Here is a 24,375-nt window from a genome sequence, read left to right as displayed (position 1 = left end):
CGGGTGTCCGATAAATAAGACGATTGCTGACTGCCGATAATTGAGACAGGATAATATATACTCGGAAATATATACGTCATGAACGTTCGAAATTCAGATGTAATTTTTCGCAAAGTTGCTTAAAGAAAAGTATATTAATCGTGTATACAACGTAAAAATTATTTTTTGCGACGATAAACGCGATGATTTAGATTAAAATATTATAATAAATAATGTAAAAAAACGTTTCAGTTTGTGGTATCGTGCCTGTTAAATTTTACATCTCCGATAAATGCAATTTTCCAAATCAGAAGCTACCGATTATTACGTGCTAATTATACTAAAAAAAAAATATATATATATATATACAATATATATTTGTTGTTAAAATAGAGATATAACAAAAATATTCAACTACAAATGCTATTTTCGAGAAACTTTGAAATGTGTGCGCTTGACATTAAACGATACCAGAACCCCACATGTTTCTGAAAAGAGTAAAAACGATGTTATCTGGCTTTCTGTACCTGTTGTCAATAAACAACAAATATCGTACGGGTGAATTATTGGCTTTTCCCCTAAATCTCTGTATGTGGATTCGGATTTTGATATCTGTCGAAAACAAAGCTCGACAATTTGAACGCGAAATGACTTTTACACTGTACACAACTTGAAATGCGAATTATATTATAGTTATTCTATCGTCATAATAATTTCATTTTCACGCATAAATAAAGCGGTTTAATACGTGGTTTATTGTTAAATGACCATAAAATGTGGGTCCAGCTGAGATAGGCACGACCCAATGGTAATACAATAGATGTGATTCAGTCAGGGACAAAGGAACGTAGACTTTGACCGATTTATAGGTGAGACAACGGTAGGTAAAAACCAGGTACAGGCGACCGATTGGCGCCGTGCATTTGTATCGCATTGTTTCACGTTTCACGAACACGAGATACGATTTGAGTCTACATTCTCGGCTTTTATAAAACCTATAAAAGATATACGTTTTTACGTGACAGATCGGAACGAAACGACCGAAATCGCGCACACGAATTGTACGACAAAGAATTCGCGCGATTGCGACAATTTTGCGATATGAAAACAATGACAGTTTACGATAGAAGAACGCACAGAGGGCCACGCTGATGAAAAATATTCCAGTTATGTGAAATAAAAAAAAAAAAAAAAGTGTGAGTTTATACACTGCCTGCTGTGTGAGAATTTTCCAGGAAGAAAATAGATTGATAAAAATTAAATTTAATACCTTTCACACATATATACAACTTCTAGCATGAGTTTAAATTGAATGTAAAAAAAAACATGTACTTTTTTTATATAAGAGGAAATTTTTGAATTATATTTTAAATATTTTATTCCCTTGTTCTGAAAAATAAAGAAAATATAATTTTAAAATTATATTAATATACGGAATAATAAGCTACTTTATTATGTGTCCGGAAATTTCTGTGTGAGTGTTATATTAAATATTTTACTTTTTTCTCTCAGAAAATGAAGAAGATATGATTTAAAATTATATTGATATATGACGAATATAATCCAGCAATGTTTGATTAACTTAATAATTGCAAAGTGATAAAAAATTGAGGATATAAAATGGGAAATCTCTTGAAACAAGATAAATGTCATGTAAAATATTCTTCAGCTGCGACTTTTATTTTTTTTCCGGACATCTTTCCTCTGGAGACCCATGTAATGTAGGAAAAGAAGAGAAAAAAAACATTGGAGAAAGAGAGAAAGTGAAGGAAAGGAGAGAGAGAGAGAGAGAGAGAGAGAAAGAGAAAGGAGCGTTATGAGCCGCAGGCGTGTATAATGCGCTTAACCGCGGCAACGCTAACTGCAATCTACAAGTGTCTTACTTTGTAACCATCTCTTTCCCTCGTCGTCATGCGTATCATTGCACCACCAACGTGTACGCGGTTTTATGCAAATTTCACGTATTCTATTATCTACGTACATTTTGCGTACGTTGCAATGTACATGAGAACGCTAAAACGCAATTGCTATCATACGCTCAAGTAAAGACTATACTTAAAAATTCCAGAACAAAGATTATAATAAATTACATTTTCGTAAAATTTACCTTCAATAATTTTTCAATATATTAAAATAGTAATTATTAATTGAATTAATAATAAAAAACATATGTTATATCCCGTAAGATTGAAGGGTACCTACAAATAAATTCGAAATCATTCGACATGGAAGAGTAAATTTTTTTTTAATTTGACACCCTCCGCAATTATTTTACTTTACTCTATATTTCCGCTTATTTTCTACACGTCTGCTTCCGTGTGAAAGCGATGTCTCCGTCTCTCGATCTGAAGAAATATCACTTGCCTCAAGGCCCATTTCGAGCACGGAACGTCACGATCTCCGGTTTAATGACATTTGCAAGGGCCGCGAAAAAGGTCAAGATGCATCGCGATGTAATCGCGGCTTTCTCTCTCTCTCTCTCTCTCTCTCTCTCTCTCTCTCTCTCTCTCTCATTTTCTCTCTGTTTGTTGTGTCTATCTGTCTCTCACGAGACGAGATTTGCCACGAAGAGGCAAATCCTCTCCTCTGTCTCTTCGTCGGTAAATCGGTGGTAGAGAAGCATCGCGAGCGGTGATTTGTCTGGGGAACAATAGAAGGTCAGTGCATTTCAGGACGTTGCGCGGTAGTGCAGAGCAACATACAGATATATCTACACACACGTACATACACATACACCAAGTTGCCGGTTACGACGTTTATGCAATCAGGTGCAGCAGGCTGTGAGGGAGAAAGGATTCTTGCACTCACGTCGCTATTCATGACGTCGGCTACTGTATCGTGGCGGATTTCTTATTGCGTATGCGCTGCAACGGTGATATTTCACGATAACTGCAGTAATAACTTTTGACGGTATTTCATGCATTTTCTAAACACGTTTCCTGATAACGAGATATCTCTGCCCGGCGAATAAGCGATGATGAATCTCCATTTATGCTGCGAAACAATAGTTTCTTGTACAAGTATTTTATTCAATAATAATAATAATTTTATTCAATCAAATTCTCTGTCTTTCTCTCCCTCTTTTTCATGCTGATTACAAGATGCTTATCAGGAAATCAAATAAATCGAGATGTGTGATAAGTATAGATGGCTAATAATTAGCATGTGACATAATTTACGAGAAAGGAGTTAATTTGCAAATAACAGATATTAAATAGATTGTATTAATTGCAAAAAAGAGCTTGTGTTATAATTATGTATAATTATCCATTTTCTTTTTTACCAGTTTACCTGACATACAATATAATTGGACGCAGGATTACCTTTGCAGATTAATTTGCTTCATAACAAGAAACAAGTATTTTCCAGTTGTATATGATAATTTATTCAACAGTAACACTTTGCTATACCTATGTACATAAAAAAAACTAATAATAGTAAAATCGATAAAAAAAAAGAAAACAAGAGATTCACTCGCTGGTAAAATTGTCAACCGTAGTTCGTTTCGTCTGAAAGAAAGATAAAAGAAAACGGCAAAAATTGCACGACGGCCATTTCTGTTTTCGATTCGCAATCTATCCAACGCGATTTGTTCCTTCTCTCACTTTAACTTGTGTATCTTCACATTTTTGCGGGGACATTTTATTTTACGGACTTTTACCAAGTGGAAAGAAGATATAGTGGCAGGGCAGGGCATATACGCGAGAAAAGAGAGAAAGGAGAAAGGAAGAGAGAGGATCGGAAATAGACGATAAAGAGAAGCGTGTTGAGAATCTCCGAGTGCAGACGGTCTCCGCGATCGGGAGACAAAACAGTGACTATTTCTGGTGACGGTTCATCTACCGAGACTAGAGAGGCGACGTCGCGCCGCCACGGACAATTATTACTTATTTAAATTGAACAGTCTTATAATAAACGACTAGAATTCCTTGAAACCGTTCATATTCCCATGTTATAATAGATATGCAGTTGATTTCTATTAGGTTTATTTATAATTTTCATAACATCAACAATTTACCCATAAATATCTTAAATTTATTATGATATATTTCATTAATGTTTAATTTATGAATTATTATTCTTTTCAGTTTCATTTAGAGAAATCTTAAAATTAATAATTAAATTTTCTTCCATATTTTCTCTACATCTTTTATTTTAATCTAAAATTTATTTCTCTGTCCTTCTTTTAGTTTTCTAAATTTAGAATTTCTCGTCGATAATAATAATTCAATAACGATTACAAAATTATATTATCCCGGTTTTTTAATATCATTTAGAAAAATTATTATCGCATATATGTGCGCGCATTATTGTATTATATTTTGTATTAAAATTATCTCTTGCCATTATATTTAATATATATTAGTATATACTTCAAAAAAGTGACGCATTTAAACTCCAAATAAAACTAAAACGATGAACATTATATTAAAATCATGATACTAAAATATCTCGTCTAGACATTTAAAACTTTACGTGCTATTAAATGTGTATTGCCGAAGAAGGAATAATCTTACGCGAGAATTGAACTATAAAATAATATCAGCGCGTCCTGAAATTGTCTCGTAGACGATCGCTTGCGGACAAATCTCGGCAACGTACTCATTGTCAGTGCAATCCTGAAGGAACTTATTGTATAAGTCGAAACCTGCAGAAAGTCGAACCCGGCGTCTTCTACCTGTTGACGTTTCTGGTGATTTATTATAGCACTGATATACGATATCTCGTTTCAGTATCATGTACATGCACATATACTTGGAAAATATAATAGATGCCTCGTCCGTTAAAAAGGGAAAAGGAGATTAGTCAGAAAAGACCAGTCAGAAAGATTAGAAATGGTCATTAAGCTATGATTAAGTAAACGATGACGTAGAACATAGACGGTATCTTCGGGCACAGGTATACAACTATTGGTCTTAGAAAGCTTTTTTCTACAAAAAATATCTATGGTCTAGAATTATGAATTGTATACACAAATACGAACGTAGCTGCATACAAAATTTTAAGCTACACACGATATGTTGAATTTAACGCGTTTTTATATATATACATATACACACACATCTATACGGATTTAAAAAAAAATAATATAATTATTAAAAAATATTTTAAAAATATCATTATTAAAATAATAATAAAAATATTATTATTAATTAAAATAATAATAACAAAAATAATATTATGAAAAAAATAATATATAGCTATAAATATAGTTTTTTGACTATTTTTAATATTTTTGACCTAAGAGTATTAGATAATTTTTCACATAAGACATTTTTTCTAAATGTTATCTCTATCAATTTTCATGTAAAAAAAATTCATTTTATCGAATCAATTGTAAAGCTTAACAACTCTTTGACATATAATAATTTTTAAAGTCCGATATAAGACAGAGAAACTTTTCCGGGATATAAAATATCCCTGAACAATTGCATTTGAAAGAATTGCAGATGACGCGAGAAGTCAAAAGACATAATTTCGGATGCTTGTTTTAATTTGTTAGCAATTACTAATACTAATTTTTTTAAACAAACGGGCAGGTTTTTACATTAAAACATATTTTCGGAATGTGATTATCGCGGACGAGGAGACCGAGGAGGAAAATGCGATATGTCTTATCCGTTGCTTCGCGTAATCTTGTAGCGCGTGCGTGCGGACTGTCCGATAAATCAGATTCCGAAATGACTGCTAAAAGCCCACAGATTACGCAACATGGACAAGGGGTGGCAGAACACAGACCGAAGGGTTATGAGCCAGCTGACCTGCGCTTCGCGGATGCGGTGCGGGTTTACAAATACGCAGATCAATTCCGGCTTTATCGTCCCGACCGGCGCGGCGGCAGCGGCGATTGGCCGATCGTTCTCGCCGCGAGAGACATACACAAACAAATGTGCATGACTCTCTCGTCGATTAAATATTCCCGATTGCATATCATGATAATAATTCAGTCGCCACCGTCGCTCTCTTCGACTGACCACGGCTCGTATCAGCCGGCGAAATATGAGTATGAATCAGGACTATATATCACATGAACGTTTCCACATCATTACACGAATTAGAAAAGTCGTGATATTTATGCGTACGTCGAGAGAAACGCGATATATTGAGAAAAATTAATGTTAATATAATAATAAAAGTAAATTTTTATTTTTCGTCAAAACACAACTATTGAAAATAGCACGAAGAAATTTTTTTCGATCGTTAAGAAAAATTGAAACGCATTTACAATTTATATTATGCTTAAAATAATTAGAGAGACGTTACTTTAAACAAGTTTATAAATAAAAATTTAAATACCGTTTAAATTTGCATTTTTAAATGTTGTTTGAATGCGATATTTTAATTTAGATAAATTAAAGAAAAACTTTAAAAATACTAGATTTAGATGTGCATATATATTGAACATTAAAAATTATGCATTAGGAAGAAAAAAAATACTTGAAACATATTTATTAAAAAATCTACTAGATCTATTAAAAAATCCTCTCGTTCTCTCTTTCTTTTAGCAGTATATTTAGTAATATTTAGTAACCATAGAATCATATTATGAAATTATTATTAGAAATTTATCTCTCTTTAATATCAAATAATTCTGTAGCTTTTCTATTTTTAAATGGCTCTTCTTGTAAAGGTATCAGAGTTAATCTCAGATACACTCGAATAGAAAATTTTCTCTCGTGCATAATATTTCTATAAAATACCTTTTCATAAATAATTAATTGTCTTTATTTCCAACTTGTAATACATAAATGAGATTATCATGGCTTCTTAAGGATAACTTTATTTCAGCCTCAGAAAAGATATATAATTAAACGTTGTGGTTAAAATTAAAGTCTTTCTTAGCTAAGAAATTTAATTTTAGAAAGTCATTTTATAAAGTTATTATAGACTTGTAGCCAGAAATTAAAATAACCTTATTCAAGCACGTTAAACAATGTTTGAAAACAAATGTTTGCTCTAAAAGTATTATCTCACATCTTGCGGAAAATAATTTAATTTATCACAATTTCGTAATACATTGGAAATAATATCATTTTATTCAGCTAAATATGTAACAGTTTTATAAATACAAAAATCTCCATAAATCATATTTTTATTCTATCTCATTTGTATGCAATTTAAATCTGAGTATTCCAACAGATTTATCAGATTTTTGACGCCACGTAAATTAACGGTAAAATGTAGAATTTTTATGGAATTTCGTGCGCTTTAACACTTCGCGACAGGAAACGCCGGGCAATTTACATGATTAGCAAATTGACACGTTAAGCAACAACGCCGATGATACACAACGTGAGTTGCTATGATTTTAGCTTAGGATAAGAATCGTGCCATAAAGTAACTGCTTTTTCCTCATCTTGATTTAAAGTGCGAATTTTAAGAGTGAAAACGTAGTTAGAGGACGAACGTTAATTTCTTTTACACGACCGCCTACCCGTGTAACGATCACGGTCTGGCGACTCCTTCGAGTATTGTACGATCAAGTGTCTTTCGACTGGGAGGCAGTGGGAGGTGCGCACAAACACATGTATTGGCAACGTGTATTAGTACACACATTCTATAGAGCAGAAAACTAGTGGATGAAACTAGAAGCGGATATGGTTTTTCAGGGCCGCAGTTAATATACTTTTTTTAATGGAACAAGCTATAAAGTATATCTAAGCAAATATTACAGTAAAGTTCTATTCAAGATAAAAAGTTAATAGAAATATCTAACTAAAATTATTTTATAGATTTCTTCTTGATAAAACATGTCGTAATTTTTGAAACTTTAATTTCTAAGAAATTAATCTCAAAAAAATTCTCCAATAATAATAATAATAATAATAATAATAATAATAATAATAATAATAATAATAATAATAATAATAATAATAATAATAATAATAATAATAATAATACGGAGGTATTGTTCGTGATAATTTGAAACAATTGTTTCTTTTGTCAAAATTAAAATCAATATCGAGCAGTGACAAATATTTTTATATTATTATTATAAAATTAACTTGAGTAAAATTTTAATTCATTCTTTTGTTACAAAAAAATACAATGTAAAAAATTTGAAATTTGTGGAAAAAAATAGGAAAAAATAAATCGTAAAAAAACATAATTAATTATTATTTATAAATTTTTCGTTACGTTTTGCTGATCCGCCTCTGGGACTATTCATAACACGCAACGCTACGCAAAGAGCGAGCCGACAAAGGAGTACCTTCTTATCGCGGCTAATTTATACTTTAAGACTACCGCGTACATGGAAAGCAAAACTCGGCAAAACTCGGCAAATAAATTCATCGAGGAGGTTGCACTTTCGCGCTCGCTCGCGCGAGAGAGAGATTTATCAAAATTCTAAAGGCAACATGCAATAAAAACAGAAGAAGAGGCACGAGAGCGCGTTTCCGTAATCGCGAAGCATGTCAATTCAAGAACGTGGGAGTGAATAAGAGAAAGATCGATGAGCGCGGATCTCTTATCGAATTGTAAACGTTTAAAGCTCGTTAACGGCTAAACGTGACCGAGTGCAACGCGAGTAAATCTCAGAAAAATCGTTGGTGCCTCAGATAGAAGGAGACGACGCTTTATTGTCAGTCACCGTGTATATATGAAGCAATATAATGATAGCATGAGCAATAATTATCGTTTATTATCTGCCTGAGACTCGCGCGACCATTTGCTTGAAATATTATTGCCGGCTCTTTATGATGAGACAAGCACATCTCTTTCTTTAAGACATGTGTATGTGTAGAGGTACTTATATATCTCATTCCTAATCTTTATAATCAATCGTTTCGGAATTTATTGTTTATAATATATTTTTCTCTAACTCTTTCGCAGTTGCTTTTTCTGGTTTAATAAGATTTTAACCGCGTCTTGGGGGAAAAAAAAAAACAAATTATTCGTAGGTGAAAGGAAGTATGAGGAACTCGAGATGGAACTTTGCATAAAGATTTAATCGACTTTGTGCAAATTGTATTACGAAAGAATCGGTATTAAGAGTACAAAAGCGCCGCACATGTGTGTGTACATCACGACTGTCTCTCTTTCTCCAACATCTCCAACTAACAAAAATTATCTTTATCATCCTCCAGCTTTCCCGCGTCTTGCGTAATTCGCAGAAGTCGCGATATAAATCATAGCGGATCTCGTAGGTTGGTAGTAACAACAACAAGGGAACATCGGATGCTTTAAATGCGTAACTGCATTTTGTAAGAAGGTTTTTCTGCCCGGTATCTACGACGATTTACGTAATAACGTCTCTTGAACAAAAATACATGTGCCACTCTGCCCGAACGGCGTGAATAATATCCTCGAACAAGGAGCGCGGAATGAATTAATCCGTGGAACAATAAATTGGCGGATAACGCGACTAACGATTTCCTAGCGAGAAGATGTCACGAAGGAGAAATGAGTTCACCGTTTGATTCTTTATACGTAGTTCTTTGAAATTAATTCCTCTTTGTGTACATACGAAATATGAACAAAGATAATTTCATCTGAAACGTGGCTTATATTTACAATAATCCTTTTATAACAATATTAAACATATAAAATAGAATAAAAGTTCTATATAAATTTTCATAAAATAATTCATCATTATAAAAAAAAAAAAAAAACTTCTTAATATTATGCACATTTTTAATGTAAAGATTAATATGTTTCAAAAAGAGTGTTAATTCATTGGCGAGAACTCGAAAAATAGAATAATAAAAAGTCAGTCGTAGATTGTGCGATGTAAAAATGAATGTAACGCGTCTGTTTATGTAATATTTAATTATGAAAAATGCAAATATTACACATATAAAATAGAATAAAAGTTCTATAAAAATTTTCATAAACAAACAACATCTTAATATCTATATTTTTAATGTGTAAAGATTAATATGTGTCGAAAAGAGTGTTAATTCATTGTCTGTCGAGAACTCGAAGAATTGGAATAATAAAAAGTCAGTCGTAAATTGCGATGGAAAAATGAACGTAACGCGTCTGTTTACTGTGTGATATTTAATTATGAAAAATGCAAATCGCGGAAAACTAGGAAACGATGAAAGAAAGAAAGAGAGCAAAAAGCGGAAAGATTAAAACTGTATATCTACGAGCAGTCCGACGAGAGCTGGTAAATGCGATTATTATGCATACGTAACCTGGTATCGTATCCGTCGAACGCATACGCAATGTCGCTTACATATACGTACGCACGATGGCAAAACAGACTGGAAAACGTGATGCACTTACCTGAAACAGAAAAAACATTCGTGGTTAACATTGACGTTTGCAAATTACATCTCCATAATCTATGAAATTAGCAGTACAGTGTACGACGTATTTCGTGCTGTATTTATCATATTTTTATACATAAAAAATTAATAAATATTTCACTTTGAGTATTCATTTACTTCATTATGCATAGAATTTTACTCGCGTTTACAACGTAATTAAAAAATGTAAATTCCAGATATAAATTAAATCATTCACAATTTTATTACGCTTATAAAAAATTGCGCTTATTTTTCATTTCTTCGAATCGTTACATCATAAATGAAGATGTCTCTGTGTCTTTAAATTTTGCTGTTTTTTAAATTCATTCCGAGTGACTTATCGCGTTTCTTCAAACATATCGTGGCAATGTGCCTCCTATAATCTCCAAGTAAAGACGATCGATTGTGAATCACGGGGGAGAAGTTCTCGAGAAACTCCTCCTTCCAGTCGATTAATGAAAGAAACCGCCAATTCGGAACGACGTAACACGCATCTTTCTGTTACTTCTCGTAAACGCCTACGCTTGGCTGCCGGCCAGAGCACTGATGCGAGACTCTGTGCTTCGTCGAATCAAAATTAATTACATGTTTCTTCTCTTTTCACTAACTAATCGATTTTATTGTAAGTCATTAATAGTCATCGCTTGTGAAAAGCTTAATTAGATAACGATAGCGCAAACATCGGAAGGAATTTTATTAATGTGCAGAAGAAAAAGGAAGAAAGGGAGTTGAAAAATATTCAATATATTATAATTTTTGAGCAAATTCTTTATAAAAATGAAAAAATGATAAATCCAAAACAATTAAGATTTAAATACTTTTCTATAATAATATTTGAAAAAAAAATAATAACTCATAAAATTGATCAAAATTTATTAAAATGTAGTTGCGCCTTCAATTTAATATTTATGATATCAAATAATTATAGTATTGGTATTAATAAACAACATTTAAAAAGTTTTATAAATTTCTTGAAATTTTTTTTATTTGCTCGTAGTCAGCTTTATAGTCACATATATTTTTATCAAAATGTTTGACTTGAAAAACACGCAAAGTTATCTTTTTTGTTGTGTTAATTATTTAACTATAATTTTAACATATCTTTCAAAACAACTTTACGTATGCAAATTACTTATTTATAATATCATTTGTATTTCAAATACGATAACTTTTGCTCTTTAGAGTTAACTTTAGTAGATAAAAAAAAAAAAAAAACTCGTATACATAAATTTACTGGATGATATAGTATAGACTATCATATACCTCTGAAAAATATGTATGAATGAAATATCGCAAGATTTCAAAATACATTTCATTCAATTCGTACAGAAAGCGAACGATAATTTGCGCAATCTTATCGCATTATTATCAAGCACCAGGAAGTATACGAAGAATTACAAAGTCATATTAATTTATTGCCTGCTGCTGTTCATTTTATAAATAAATTCTACAAGCGGTCGCCGTTATCGCAGCAGTGTGTGACCCGTTGATTCTTACGTCATGTCGCATAATGAATGAACACAGACTCAAGCACATAAAGTGCTGAAAATAATAGAGTTAAGCCACAAGAAAGATTAAAAAAAAATATTTACTTTTTATTTCTTTTGTCACACAAACTATTATGCTGAAAAAAAAGATAAAAAAAAAAAAATAAAGTTATTCTGTAATTTTAAATCATTTTTCTATTAATATTTTTTATTATATTATGTTGCGTATTTCTTATTATTACATTATAATTTATTATTAATTTATTATTATTATAATTTTATTATAATTTTAAAAAATTATATGGTTTTTCCAAGCATTGCCGAAAATTTATTAGTTATTAGCTACGATTAAGGTTTGACTAATTACCTTTTCCCTTCCAAAGTTTAAAATAAAAAAAAAAAAAAAAAAACAGAATTAGAAAGGGATGGAAAATCAGTTAATTTTAACTAATGTTTGTAGACACGATCTGAGATTATTCTCATCGTTTTAGATCATCCATGTATACACAAATGGCGTGTTCGAAAATCGTAGCGTATAAACGAGCAATTTTTGGATCATGGTTAACGTCACGCGATTGTTCGCGATCGAGCGATCATACGTCGTACGATTGCGAATAAGCGACAGCTGCAGCGATGGATACATTCCGCCTGGTGATTCGCGCGGATATATAGGGTAGGCGTCGAGCGTGGGCGCGTGTCTGTGTTCGTCGATTTAAATATTTAACTCCGCTTTAAACACTGGCGAAGCAAATCACCGCCGTCGCCATTATTCGCGAGTAATAATTCCCCGTTGGTGGGTAAACGCGGCCACGGGAAGATTAGCCGGTCGTGAATCATTCACCAATAGCGTGAATCGCAGTCTCTCTCTCTCTCTCTCTCTTTCTCTTTTTTTTTCTCTCTTAATTTTTCTTGAGTAACGCCATGTCACAAACGTGGCACGAAAAGACGAAAGAAAGTTTGAAAAGCGTATTCGATGAATAATTGAGAGACGGTCCCCGGTGAATTCTATTAAAACGGCAGAGGGGAAAATTCCGAGGTGAAATTCGATAGCGCCAAGTCGGCGTCTGAGTCGTATTTCTCTGCTCGCCGGACAAAGTCATGTAACTCATGGGAAGAGAAGACAAATTTGATCGTGTGATTCATTCCTATTCAAAAATGCCGCAAGACAGAGAAAATTGATTTTCAAGTTATCATCATTACTGTTTATATCATATATATATATATATATATATTTCTAACGGTACATTGCGATAAACATATCAATATAGAATATAGATTAAAATTAATTATAAAACTCAATGAAATTATTTAAAGTGAAAGTTAAAAGCTTTGATAATTAAAAGTATTATCAACATATGTTAGATGAAAATATCCGAAATAAATTAATTAACTAATTTGAAAAACTCATTATGTGTATTTTTCGTATAACAACTCTACTTTGTTGAGTCATCGATTCTCTGGAAATTGAGAATGCCTTACCCCTCGTGACGCTAAGCGCAATAGCTGACAGTGTAAAAATTATGATCGTCATTCATGCGAAGGCCGATGTTGACCGCTCGAGTCGTTAGAATTTCACAATTTCCTATAGCAAGATCGATCACGATCGCTCCGACCTTCCGCAGTTATCGCCAGATAGACGTCAAGTCGCCGAATCATGTCTTCACATCACCCGGCAAAGATAATTGAAATTGCACACGAGCCAAGAAGCCGAGAGCTCGACTCGAGAGCGCGGACAGAAGGCGAAATATAGCGGGGAAGTCATTTCTATCATGCCGCGCGTTGGGCTCTGCTCTGACGGTGCTTAAAACCACTTGCCAAACTTCCCCACCATTACGGAAATTCATTCATAGATCGCGACCGTTCGCTCATGCTCTTATTGAGTCCCGACGACGACGGCGTAACGCGCAGAAATAACGGCCGACGATATACGTCAGCCGTTGTAAACGACGCAATTACGTCGCGAAAGACGGACAGTTAAATTTAATGGGTTATCGATACTCTTACATATTTAGCACATCGAGTACAGTGATGGACACATTTCAAATGCAGACTAAAATAATCGTTCACAAAAATAGTTTCAATTAAAATTAAAAAAAAAAAAAAAAAAAAAAAAAATTATGATCTTAATTATATCGAATATTATGAATATTTGTACATCTCTTTCTTATTGTTATTCAGAAAATTATTTTTGATTACTTTTGATACACAGAATACGTATGATTTTCTTGATTGAGGAGAGAAAGACAAGATGTGCGAAATATTCATTTGATTCTACAAGATTGCCCCGCTGGAGCAGAGTACGAGCTATAATTACGTGGGCGCTACGTGTGAGTCTTGGGGAAACCTTAAGGGCTGGACATATCCGTTCTTATTTTGACAGCGAGCATTCTACTGGCGCGTTGAAACCGCGCGATGCCGAGTCGCCTTTTAGTTGGTAAGCGCACTCGCGCGACTATTTTAGCCGCGAAATAACTCAGCCGAGGGTTCAGCTGGGAGAGTCGCGAGGCACAGAGACCGCGGGGAAGAGAGGAGAGAATACAGAGAAAAAGAAGGAGAGAGGAGAAAGGGATAGTAGGTAGTGTGCGTGCCATGATATGTGGGTCCTAAAGATAGAGCACCCGAAACAACCATAAACCTTTTTATTTTCACTCGCTACGGACGACGCGCGCGTTTCTGCAGAGACCGTGTTCGCCGGCGCGTAAAACCGCGTCTCTCTCTCTCTCTCTCTCTCTCTCTCATTTTGTTTTTTTTCTCCTTTATTTTCTTTTTACGTTAAAAAATCTCCCCAGAGATTATGCTTTTACCGGCAGCATTGTCACGGTGCATTATACTATAATTCGCTTGCATTTCGTAATTTCACTCGCTCTAGTTTCCGTGCGTTCTCCATTTAATGCCCTCTTTCCATGTGGGAGCAATTACAATTAGCGTTACAATTTAACAGCACCCTCAAACATGACTTCAATTACGACTAAGTTGAGATTATTCGATTCCACTCGACGAGCGATACTTAAAAGGGGAGCAATTATGCGTCACTAATTGCTGTTCGTTGGTTTAATAAAAGAACATAATTAATGCCAATAAACAAAATGTTCACGTAAGTTTCGGATGCGTAAATAAACATCTTTTATATAAAATAAAAGTTTGCAAATACGATTAATCTAATAGCGCAAAGTACTCCCGAACGAACTTATTCTTGCACAAGCGACTCTGTAGTTTTATAAGATTCATTATAACGGCTACTTTTGTAGAAAGCTCTCTTAATTACCGTCCGTAGCAATTAACGGAGTCTCGTAATCGGTACGGACAATCGAGAGATATCGACAAACTTACGTTAACTAACTTATCTATCGCGTTAAAAAATGGTTCATTTAACTAAGACTTCCTTAATTTCAGAATCATATTATTATAATACATTTGTAATTGAACAGTAATTTGATAGAAAGTCACAAAAATTGCTTTTATTTCCAATTATCAATTCTTCTATCGGTCACAGATTTGGTAAAGAACTTAATTCTTTTTGGTTAAACATTTAGAAAACAAATAGAATATTTTTTCATATATTTAAAATAGATTTAAGTGACATGTGAAAAAAATACTGACGAATAAAAGTAAAATAAATTCAAAATAATTATCTTATAATTTTTCAACAAACAAAAGAGCGAAAAAATATATAGTGTCTATTAAAAAAATGAACAACTTTTAGCACGCAATTAATATTAATACAGATGACAAAATTGCTATTTGTCATCTTCGAGAAACGATCCTCGAGTGGCAGATGTATTTATCATACAAGAAGCGGAATATATAGAGAATCGACAGAGATATATAAATGGCTATCGAGCCAATTTGTATCGAGCCAAATTGTCAAAGTTGATTACACAAAGGATTGTGATTGTCCAGACACGTTAGCGGTTTATCGTTCGCGACGTATGTATATGGTTACTATGTTAAAATCCAATTAAAGACTGTCATTAAGTCGACGAAGTGATCGCCACGAATCGCTACTCGGTACAAAAAATAAGTAAAACGAGGAGATTATAGATAAACTATAATCCGATATCGGATAAAGATTTTCTAATATCAAATAAATATGGATGCGTGATGATGACAATGAAAAAACAATTAATCGCTAATCCACCGCTTGACATCTCTACGAAAACAAATTAAATTTCTTGGAATCGCATCATTTACAAAGAAAATTACTTTTTATTTATGTCTTTTGACGAAATTATTAAATCACGAAAATACATGGTTTTTATTTTTTTTTTTTTTTTCTATTTTTAATCATAAAATATTTATTAAATCTTATAAAAATTTTTAAATTAACTATGATAAAAGTAATACAGTCAAATAATTTATATTGAAATGTAAATTCTACTGAGCTATTGTTCAATTATTCGACAATAAAGAATCATTGTGTTAGGCTAATATAACATGAAATTCAATTGTTCACGCAGAGAAAATTTTCATAAACTTGAACGGATGCGAGAGAGAAAGACGACGTTTCTCGTTCGCAGTCACGCTCGGGTTTCCATTCATTCGTGAGGCTCGATCGCCGTCGTTATTATGAAATATAGTCATCATTATACCGTTGAATGACGTCACGCAGGTGCGGCCACGAAGGTGCCACGTGCGTTACACGTTTACCTTTAGTGACTCTAACTTGGACTAGAACTCTAAGTCTGTATAGTTAAATGACATTTATCCTGTTATTTATCGATTACATCAATTATGTTTGCAAACCTGTAAAAATGCATTTAATTATTACACATTTTACTCTCTCTCTCTCTCTCTCTCTCTCTCTCTCTCTCTCTCTCTCTCTCTATTTATATAATATAAAGATAATTTATAAATAGTAGATCTATATATAATAATGTTAAATTATTACATAAACGAGTTCTAAGAAACAATGTATTATATAATTATATAATTATTTATAATAGAGATTATATAATAAACTGTATATACATACATACATATATATATATATATATATATGTATATATATATATATATATATATATGTATATATATATATATATATATATATATGTATATATATATATATATGTATATATATATATACATAAAATTATACAATAAATTACACCACTATCTTATGATTTAAGCTAAAAATTTTCTATTGAAAAATAATTTTAATATTTCACCATCGTATTTTCAAAGAAATTTCCTCTTGTATAAAATACCTAAATTTTTAAAATAATATTTAAACACAAATTTTTATCATTTAAAAACTGATTATTTTGTCGATAGCAGTAAAATTAATGTAAAATTAATTCCAAGCTTTTTCGTAAGCTTTTTAACAAAAATTAAACGCAGAGGTACAAGAGTACGCCATGAGTAATGTCGATATTTGTTTATGCGAAAATTATTCTGTTTGTGCTTGAGTTGTCATCGGAGTTTCGTACAGCCGAGAGAAGTGCTTTTCAACGGCAATACTTGGCAGCAACCCGTTACATCTTACGGCGTAAAGAATAAGTCTACGAAGCTGCATCTCGCAACCTTCCTTTCCCCTCCTCCCTCTCATCCTCACGTGCTTACACAGCAAGCTACTCTTTCTCCCTTTCTCCATCGTGCTGCATCCTGCGAGAATCACGAACAGAGCACAAACCGGCCAGCCACAAACACATCCGTACGCATGCGTACATACACACTCATGTTACGTGAACTTATCGAGATGAAGCTCTAAGAGAAAGATAATAGAACGAATAAAAGCGAAGGACAGAGAAAGGGAGGCGAGAGGAAAGAAGCGGGGTGTCGATCGAAGAGCTACTTAACTGGTTGACCTCAGGAGGGAGGGGACCCGGACCCCCTTTATGTCAATTTCTCGTTATACCTCGTGCTTCTTTCGCGGGAATGAATTGCGCAGCGCTTAGCAATACTTAATTACAGACAACGGAAATTAATTTTAACACGGTGAGAAGAGAAGCGGAGAATAACGGATAATCGCACGCGCGAGACGGCAAATAATTTCACCCGAAAACAATCGATCGGCGAAGAAGAAGAAAACGACGAGGATGATGAGGATGGCGTAGCCGCGTCGTCTCTTCTCTTCGAGTGATTTACTTCTTCTTATTGGAAGCCTGAAGATAGATTGTGGAAGCGCGGAAGAGGTCCAGAGCAAGGAAGGAACGACGGCGGCAAGGAGAAAGACAGGGACAGAGACTAAAGCAAAGTAGAAAGAGATAGAGAGAAGGTAGAGAGGAGCCGAAAGAGAGGGGGGAGGGGGAAGCTGGATGCGCCGCCGTCTCTCTGCATCTTCCTTCTCGTCGCCTTCCTTTGTTCCCACGCCACTCTCCGGACCCTTCTCGTCCTCCCCCTCCTGCAACTCCTCTTCCACTCCTTCTTCTCTCGCGCGGTCGACCTGGCCCCTTCGCTCTTTCGTGATTCACCGTTACACACAAAGGGGAGCTCGGACTTTCGGTGTAAGCGGATAAGAGGGAGAGAGAAGGAGAGAGAATAAAAAAAACAGAGAGAGAGAGAGAGAGAGAGAGAGAGAGAGAGAGAGAGAGAGAGAGAGAGAGAGAGAGAGAGAGAGAGAGAGAGAGAGTAAAAAGCCATCGCGCGCCATAGTTCGAGGATGAGCCCACAGGATGCTTTGCACAGGTTCTTTCATGAAAGAAGGCGCAGGACTGAAATCTTTCTCTTTCTCTCTCTCGTCTCGAGAGGCAAGAATGAAGCTCACCTGTGCTACGGCTCTTAAAAGCACCGATATACTGGAGCGAACTGAGAGCGCGAAAAGGAAGAGAGACCTATAAAATCGCCATTCTCCGCGCAAAAAACCAGTGGTACAAGATAATCGTTTGACAAGTCGATTAATGCGAGAGAAGAATGAAGCAACGACTGCGTAGATTCGCTCATTTGAAAGAACGGCAACGATATAGGAAGAAGTTAAAATACGCATTATACAATACATTTTTAATTCTAATAAAAAACTCAAAATAAATATATAACTTTCTAAAAGTTAAAAGTGTAGTTACACAACAGAATTTTTTTTTTTTTTTACGTTTCAGAGAGAGAAAAAGAAAACAAGAGAATAATATAAAAACTATCGTTTATCTAAAACGTAATAAATTTTTCTATTTCATTTCGCACGATTCTATTCTCACTCTTGACAAATAAAATTTCCATTTAAAAATAAATTCCTTTTCAATTATTCGAGATAATTGTTTCCAGTGTTTCTCAAAATTGAAGTACGATATCGTGACATCAAATTGATCGCGCTGACAAATAGCGAGAAGGGAAAAAGAGAAACAAGGAGGTAAAGATGGCGGCTCGTAGAAGTCGGAAGGATCGACACAGGAGCAACCGCGCGGAAAACACGCGAGGAGAAAAGTCGTCTGTTTGCAGGACGCAGACTGCTGCTTGCATTTCGAATTGTAGACGAAATAAAGCAAAGGTTCCGTCGGATAAATTGACCGGTAGTCTCCGGTAGTTCGGAAATGGTGGGTAGAGGAGCGAAGAGGACCTCGAACGAGAAAAGGAGGGGAGGGAAGAAAGGGAGAGAAGGAGATATAGACGAGAAATGTGCGACGCGGATGTTATCGCGAACGAACGGAAGCGGGAAAAGGACCGCGATAGAAAGGGGACAGGAGAAGGCAAGGGAGAAAGAGAGAGAAAGAGAGAGAGAGAGAGAGAGAGAGAGAGAGAGAGAGAAGGAGGGGGCATCGTTCCGTGAGAGTACGCGAACGATAATTCGGAGCCGCGCGGGCAGCTCAAAGGACCCGCGGGACGATATATCAATGCCCTGCTTGCGGAACAATTTCAACTATCCGCGATATACAAAGAAAAATACCAAATCGAATGCCCGGAATAGCGGCGAGCGAGCGAGCCCCTTGTCCGCCCTCTCTTGGTCTTCTTCCACCGTCGCACTCTCCTTTATAGACACCCGATGCACCCCTTTTTCCCCCACCTTCCCCCCTCTTTCCCCCTTTCTATCGTTCTCTTTCCCTCTCGGTAGATACGTTCCTACTGGACTGCCGGCAATGCCAATGGACTTACCACCGACTCTCTTCTCGGACCTCGAAAGCATTCGCGTTCAAGTGTGTGTGTATGTAAGTACACACGTGTGTGCGAACGCGAATTGGAAATTCGGGAGAGAGGACCTACCTATCGACGGGGAATAAATTAACGAGCTACAGGAAACTCGCAAATGTTCCATGGGAAGACTCATCGGAGAAACGAGCGATGACTTTAGGTAGAGGAGATGCTTCCGATAGGGGGGGGGGGGGGCAGGAGGAGGAGGCGAAACAAGAAACTCTCCTTCACAATGTCCCAAAATGCGAATTCGATTGAGCAAAATCGTGAGAGAGAGAATTTTTTACTCTTGAGAATTTATTATTCATGGTTCTTGTGACAAATGCGCGGCTATAAAGAAAGGATTAATGCTCGTCAAGGATGATCAGAATAAGAGCGGGAAAGAATGCCATTCTATTTTTCTTTAGTCACATATCACATTTCAACATAAACGCAATTTTAAAAGGAAAAAGTATACCGTTGAGAGAAATTCATATTCTAAATATTAAATAGAATGTATCATTAGTCTGAATTGAATTGATCTGAATTAATAATATGACAAGATAGTATAAATCAATAACATAATTACTCATTATAATTACTTACTTATACTTTTAAATAAACCGGTATGTGATATAATGTTTAATAAAACAGGATGTTTTATTTAAGTCATTAATCAACAGTAGAAAAAAAATGAGGCTCGAGCAATCGAGCACGTGACGCAAGACTAATGTAATTATAAATTCTACGAGTATACCAAATCTTTTTGTGGATTCAAATAAAAATATTTCTGAATAGTTATATTTATTACAAAAAGAAAGTGTCTTTTTATGTATTTCTTTGCAAAAATATTCAGTACGATAGTCCTTCAGCTTTTTATAAAAGTCAATCTTGGCAGGCGCGTAGAGAATGATTTTCGGTGGAAATATAATTTTTCTCAACATATATATGGCATTATACGATGTCTTTTCAATTATACTCAGAAACCAGAGTTATCACGGACGTGTCGTTCAAAGTTCTAGCAAACGCGCATGTGTCGATCGAGATGATGATGAACGTCGATGAGACATCGGCGGGGCAGCAACAGCTTCACGTCGTATCTGGCGCAGAGCAAAGCTATATGTCAATCGGCTGTTGGAGCGGCCGGTTGGTTTGGTTATAATTGGATCAGTTTAGTTAGGTATTGCAAATATTGGCAGCCAGGGAAGCTGCTGCGACCTAGTGATGAAACCTAATTGGGTAAGTCGGTCCTCTGGCCGGGCGCCAAACGAACCGGTTCCCCTCCCTCAGGCTTCGAATTCTAGATATCCCGACGATGATGATGCCTTTCCCATCCGCCGCCGTGTCACTCGTTGTCGAATCGAATGAACCGCGGGCGCGGAATTGACACGTAAATACATACAACGAACTCTCGGGATTTGTGAAAATGGAGACGGGCGCGAGAGATGGGGGAATCCGTTCCGAACCGGCCGGTTGGTTTAATTGAAGCGCCGCGACCCGCGTCCCGTTGTGTCGCATTCGCGTCGAGATGCGACCGCACGCGACGGCAAAATTGCATCGCGGGTAAGCAACGCGGGGCGAAGTGATTGGATCGGTTGGACGATCGAATGCGCTGCTGTTCGCGTTTGAAAAACCAACATGTTATTCGTGTTCGAGAAAGGATTGCATAAGTGCTCAATGAGCGCAGTCCGAAAAAACACATCAACGTGTCGATTAAATAAAAATAATGGCTAATCAATTATACTTCATATATTATTTTATGAAACAACTGAATAGTATAAACCGATTTTTATCATTTTTATTATCGTGCAAAAATAAAAATGCATTTTTAAAACTCTCTTTATTATTTCTATATTCTATCTTATCTACTATTATCTAGTATTTTCTATTTTATATTGTTTATATATTTATTAAATTTTTTACATTTTCTTCGCATAAAATTTAAAAAAAATATCAATATATATATTTCTATTCGAATCTTCGGATAAAGGCATAAGAACGATATAAGAAACGGTGTATAGATATCTCACCAAAACTTTTGAAATATCTTGAATATTTAAGCATATGGAATCGATAATTTCCTAATCGAATCAATTCGAAATAACCGGATAAAATACAGCTATTCGAATATTTACAATTCCGATTGAATCAGGAATCGGCCAGAGAGTTTCTCGTCTGATCATGCGAGCGAACATCATCCTCCTTGCTTCCCCTCCTCTTTCTCGTTTGAATATAATACTCCCGAAACATATTTCAGTGTGGGGTGAACGAACCGAAGGAAAACGACGTGTCTGTCGTTGTCGGGATGCACCGTGCATTGTAAACGAGCCGGGCGACAAGTGTGCACTCTCTCCCTCCCCTCCCCCCCCCCTCTCTCTCTCTCTCTCTCTCTCTCTGTAGTAGTGTTGACCTTTCAATGATGCTAAGCTGCCGCTGCCGCCGCCGCCACCGCTTGTCCGCTCCGTTGCATGTCGCTATCATTACACGCTCGACCGACACAGAGCGCACATGTGGGTTACATCGGTTGCGAAGAGGTCTCGTTTTCAAAAGAGCGCTAAACACCCGGATATTTTGTTGCTTTCGAACGCGTCTCCTGCGCGTACTTTGTCACCTCGCGATTTTCAACGCTCGCCACAAACGGGCGACAAATGACCGAACGTTCTATCGTTTCAGTGTTTTGACAACAACACAGTAACAATTATCTCGACAAGCTGTCGACGAGCGGCTAAGTGGACATCCGATTAAACGGATAATTCTAAAATGGATCGCAATTATATTTTTATTTGCGCGAGGCATTTGTAACATTTGATTTACAAAGCCTCCATCCCATAGTATTCAATTTAAATGAAAATACAATCGCGAGCGATTTAATAAATTTTAATTAAAGGCTAGACTTGCCTGATTTCGCGCACGATCAATTCTTATCGGCAAACGGAAATATTTTACACGTTTAAATTAATTAAAGAGAAAGTCGTACAGTCCCTATATATAAGAATCACTGATGCTACTGCCAGCCCTGAAAATGTAACTCTTTGAGATGAGGCTGCTCTTTGGACACATTGAAAGTGTCTCGCGACACAATGTAGTTGGCCAATAAAAAAAACTATTTTTAAAACGGCAACGTTATACAAGCACGATCGTGCAATCGCGATCTTTCGCGACGTAAAATTTTATTTCACCACAACGTATTGTCACGGAGAAACTGGAGTAACATGTGGGACGAAGTTCGTAAACGGTGACTGAGGTCGTGACAAGTTCGAGGTTAATGTTCGTTTGGCAAGGCTCGCCTGTTGCCGCGTTCTAGGGGCGCCCACGTTATGTAAGCCGAACAAAAGAAGAATCATCGAACGTAATAATTTTCAATCGTAAAAACTTCTCACGAAAAAAAAAAAAAAAAAAAAAAAAAAGAGTAAGATTGACCGACAAAAATAAAATCGAAGAAGTATGTCTTTGCTTAGCTAATGAAAACCGGTTCCTTGGGAATTTTAAAGATTATATCACACTCCGTATAAAAGATGTCCTACAACTACCTGACCGGAAATCACGAATATGCTTTGACATTGAAGTGCCACCAACCGATTTGTATATATAAGTGAGATATATGTAAGAGATTTAATGTGTCATTTTTTTTTTCAATTAAACCAAATTAATAAAATAAAATCAATTTTGAAAATTACTTTCATTAATCCTTACTCCGTATTGTTATTTTTGACACCTTCTAACCTACAGGTGGGTCAGCGTATTTTCGATAAGTTTATTAATATGTAAAAGTGTTTTAAAAAAATCTAAAAAAAATTTATATCCCTTCTTTGAGCTTTCCAAGTAAAGACGAAAACAATAAATTTGAAAAATAATTAATACTTAAATATATTATTTTATAATTATTCGTTTTTGAGAAATTGACGTTGTTAGAAAAATTATGGACAAAAAGTAACCCACCAGTACGGAATAAGTGTTATATTAAAAAATGCAAAGCTCGAAAAAAATAGAACTATGTTTACTTTTGTTAATCGCATCTTATTATATTTTCTAATTGTAAAATGAAATTTATATAAACTCGAAAAAAAAAGAGAAAACAGATATTTAATAAAAAGATGCAGCTAAACCAAACATGTCTATAGACATCGAGAGCGTATAAATCAAACGTTTATTTCGACAAGTGTTTCGAGATGTAGGACGTGTTTTAGCGACATTCAGGACAGAAGAGGAATAAACGAATGACACGCGTGAAAGGGATGATGAGCGTTATATCGAGAGACACACGTACACGTGCGCGTGGATATTCGTTCCTATACATATGTATAGGTTGACGGACGATCACGTGAACGGAGGATCCAACGGCTCCGAAATGAATAATTCACGAGGAGCGAGCGAGCGAGCGAGCGAGTGTAGCCACACCACATGGGGCCCCACGATCGGGCCCTCCGCTGCTGCGAGAATAGGACGTGGGCCAACGCAACCTTTACACGGCTATTACACGATGCCTGTTATTATTCTCTTCTCATGCCAAAATATTCACGTGTATACGAACGCCGAAAACGCCCAAGGATAAGGAGCTGATACTTCCCGCCGGATTTCGAGGAATCGGTCTCGCTACCGCGACGATGACGGGCGCA

General features: G+C 35.4%; 1 protein-coding gene across 13 annotated transcripts in view; it reads right to left on the bottom strand.

Annotated features, from left to right (window-relative positions):
• Scalloped (TEA domain transcription factor 1 homolog scalloped) overlaps positions 1-24,375 on the bottom strand; it is a 160,016-nt gene that overhangs the window by 113,489 nt on the left and 22,152 nt on the right. For 3 of the 13 annotated variants that reach the window (XM_072899240.1, XM_072899239.1, XM_072899243.1), the window contains one exon: positions 10,122-10,212. The exons of 9 other annotated variants lie outside the window; for them this stretch is intronic. In XM_072899240.1, the coding sequence (XP_072755341.1) occupies positions 10,122-10,146 (25 nt within the window). In that variant the 5' untranslated portion in view covers positions 10,147-10,212. Of the gene's footprint in view, positions 1-10,121; positions 10,213-24,375 lie in introns of those variants that run through there. One more of the 13 variants, XM_072899237.1, reaches the window with a different exon arrangement.

This window comes from Anoplolepis gracilipes, chromosome 9 (assembly GCF_047496725.1).
Source record: "Anoplolepis gracilipes chromosome 9, ASM4749672v1, whole genome shotgun sequence".
Lineage (NCBI taxonomy): Eukaryota > Metazoa > Arthropoda > Insecta > Hymenoptera > Formicidae > Anoplolepis > Anoplolepis gracilipes.
The sequence above is the reverse complement of the archived record's forward strand: the minus strand, read 5'-3'. Positions and strand labels throughout refer to the sequence as shown.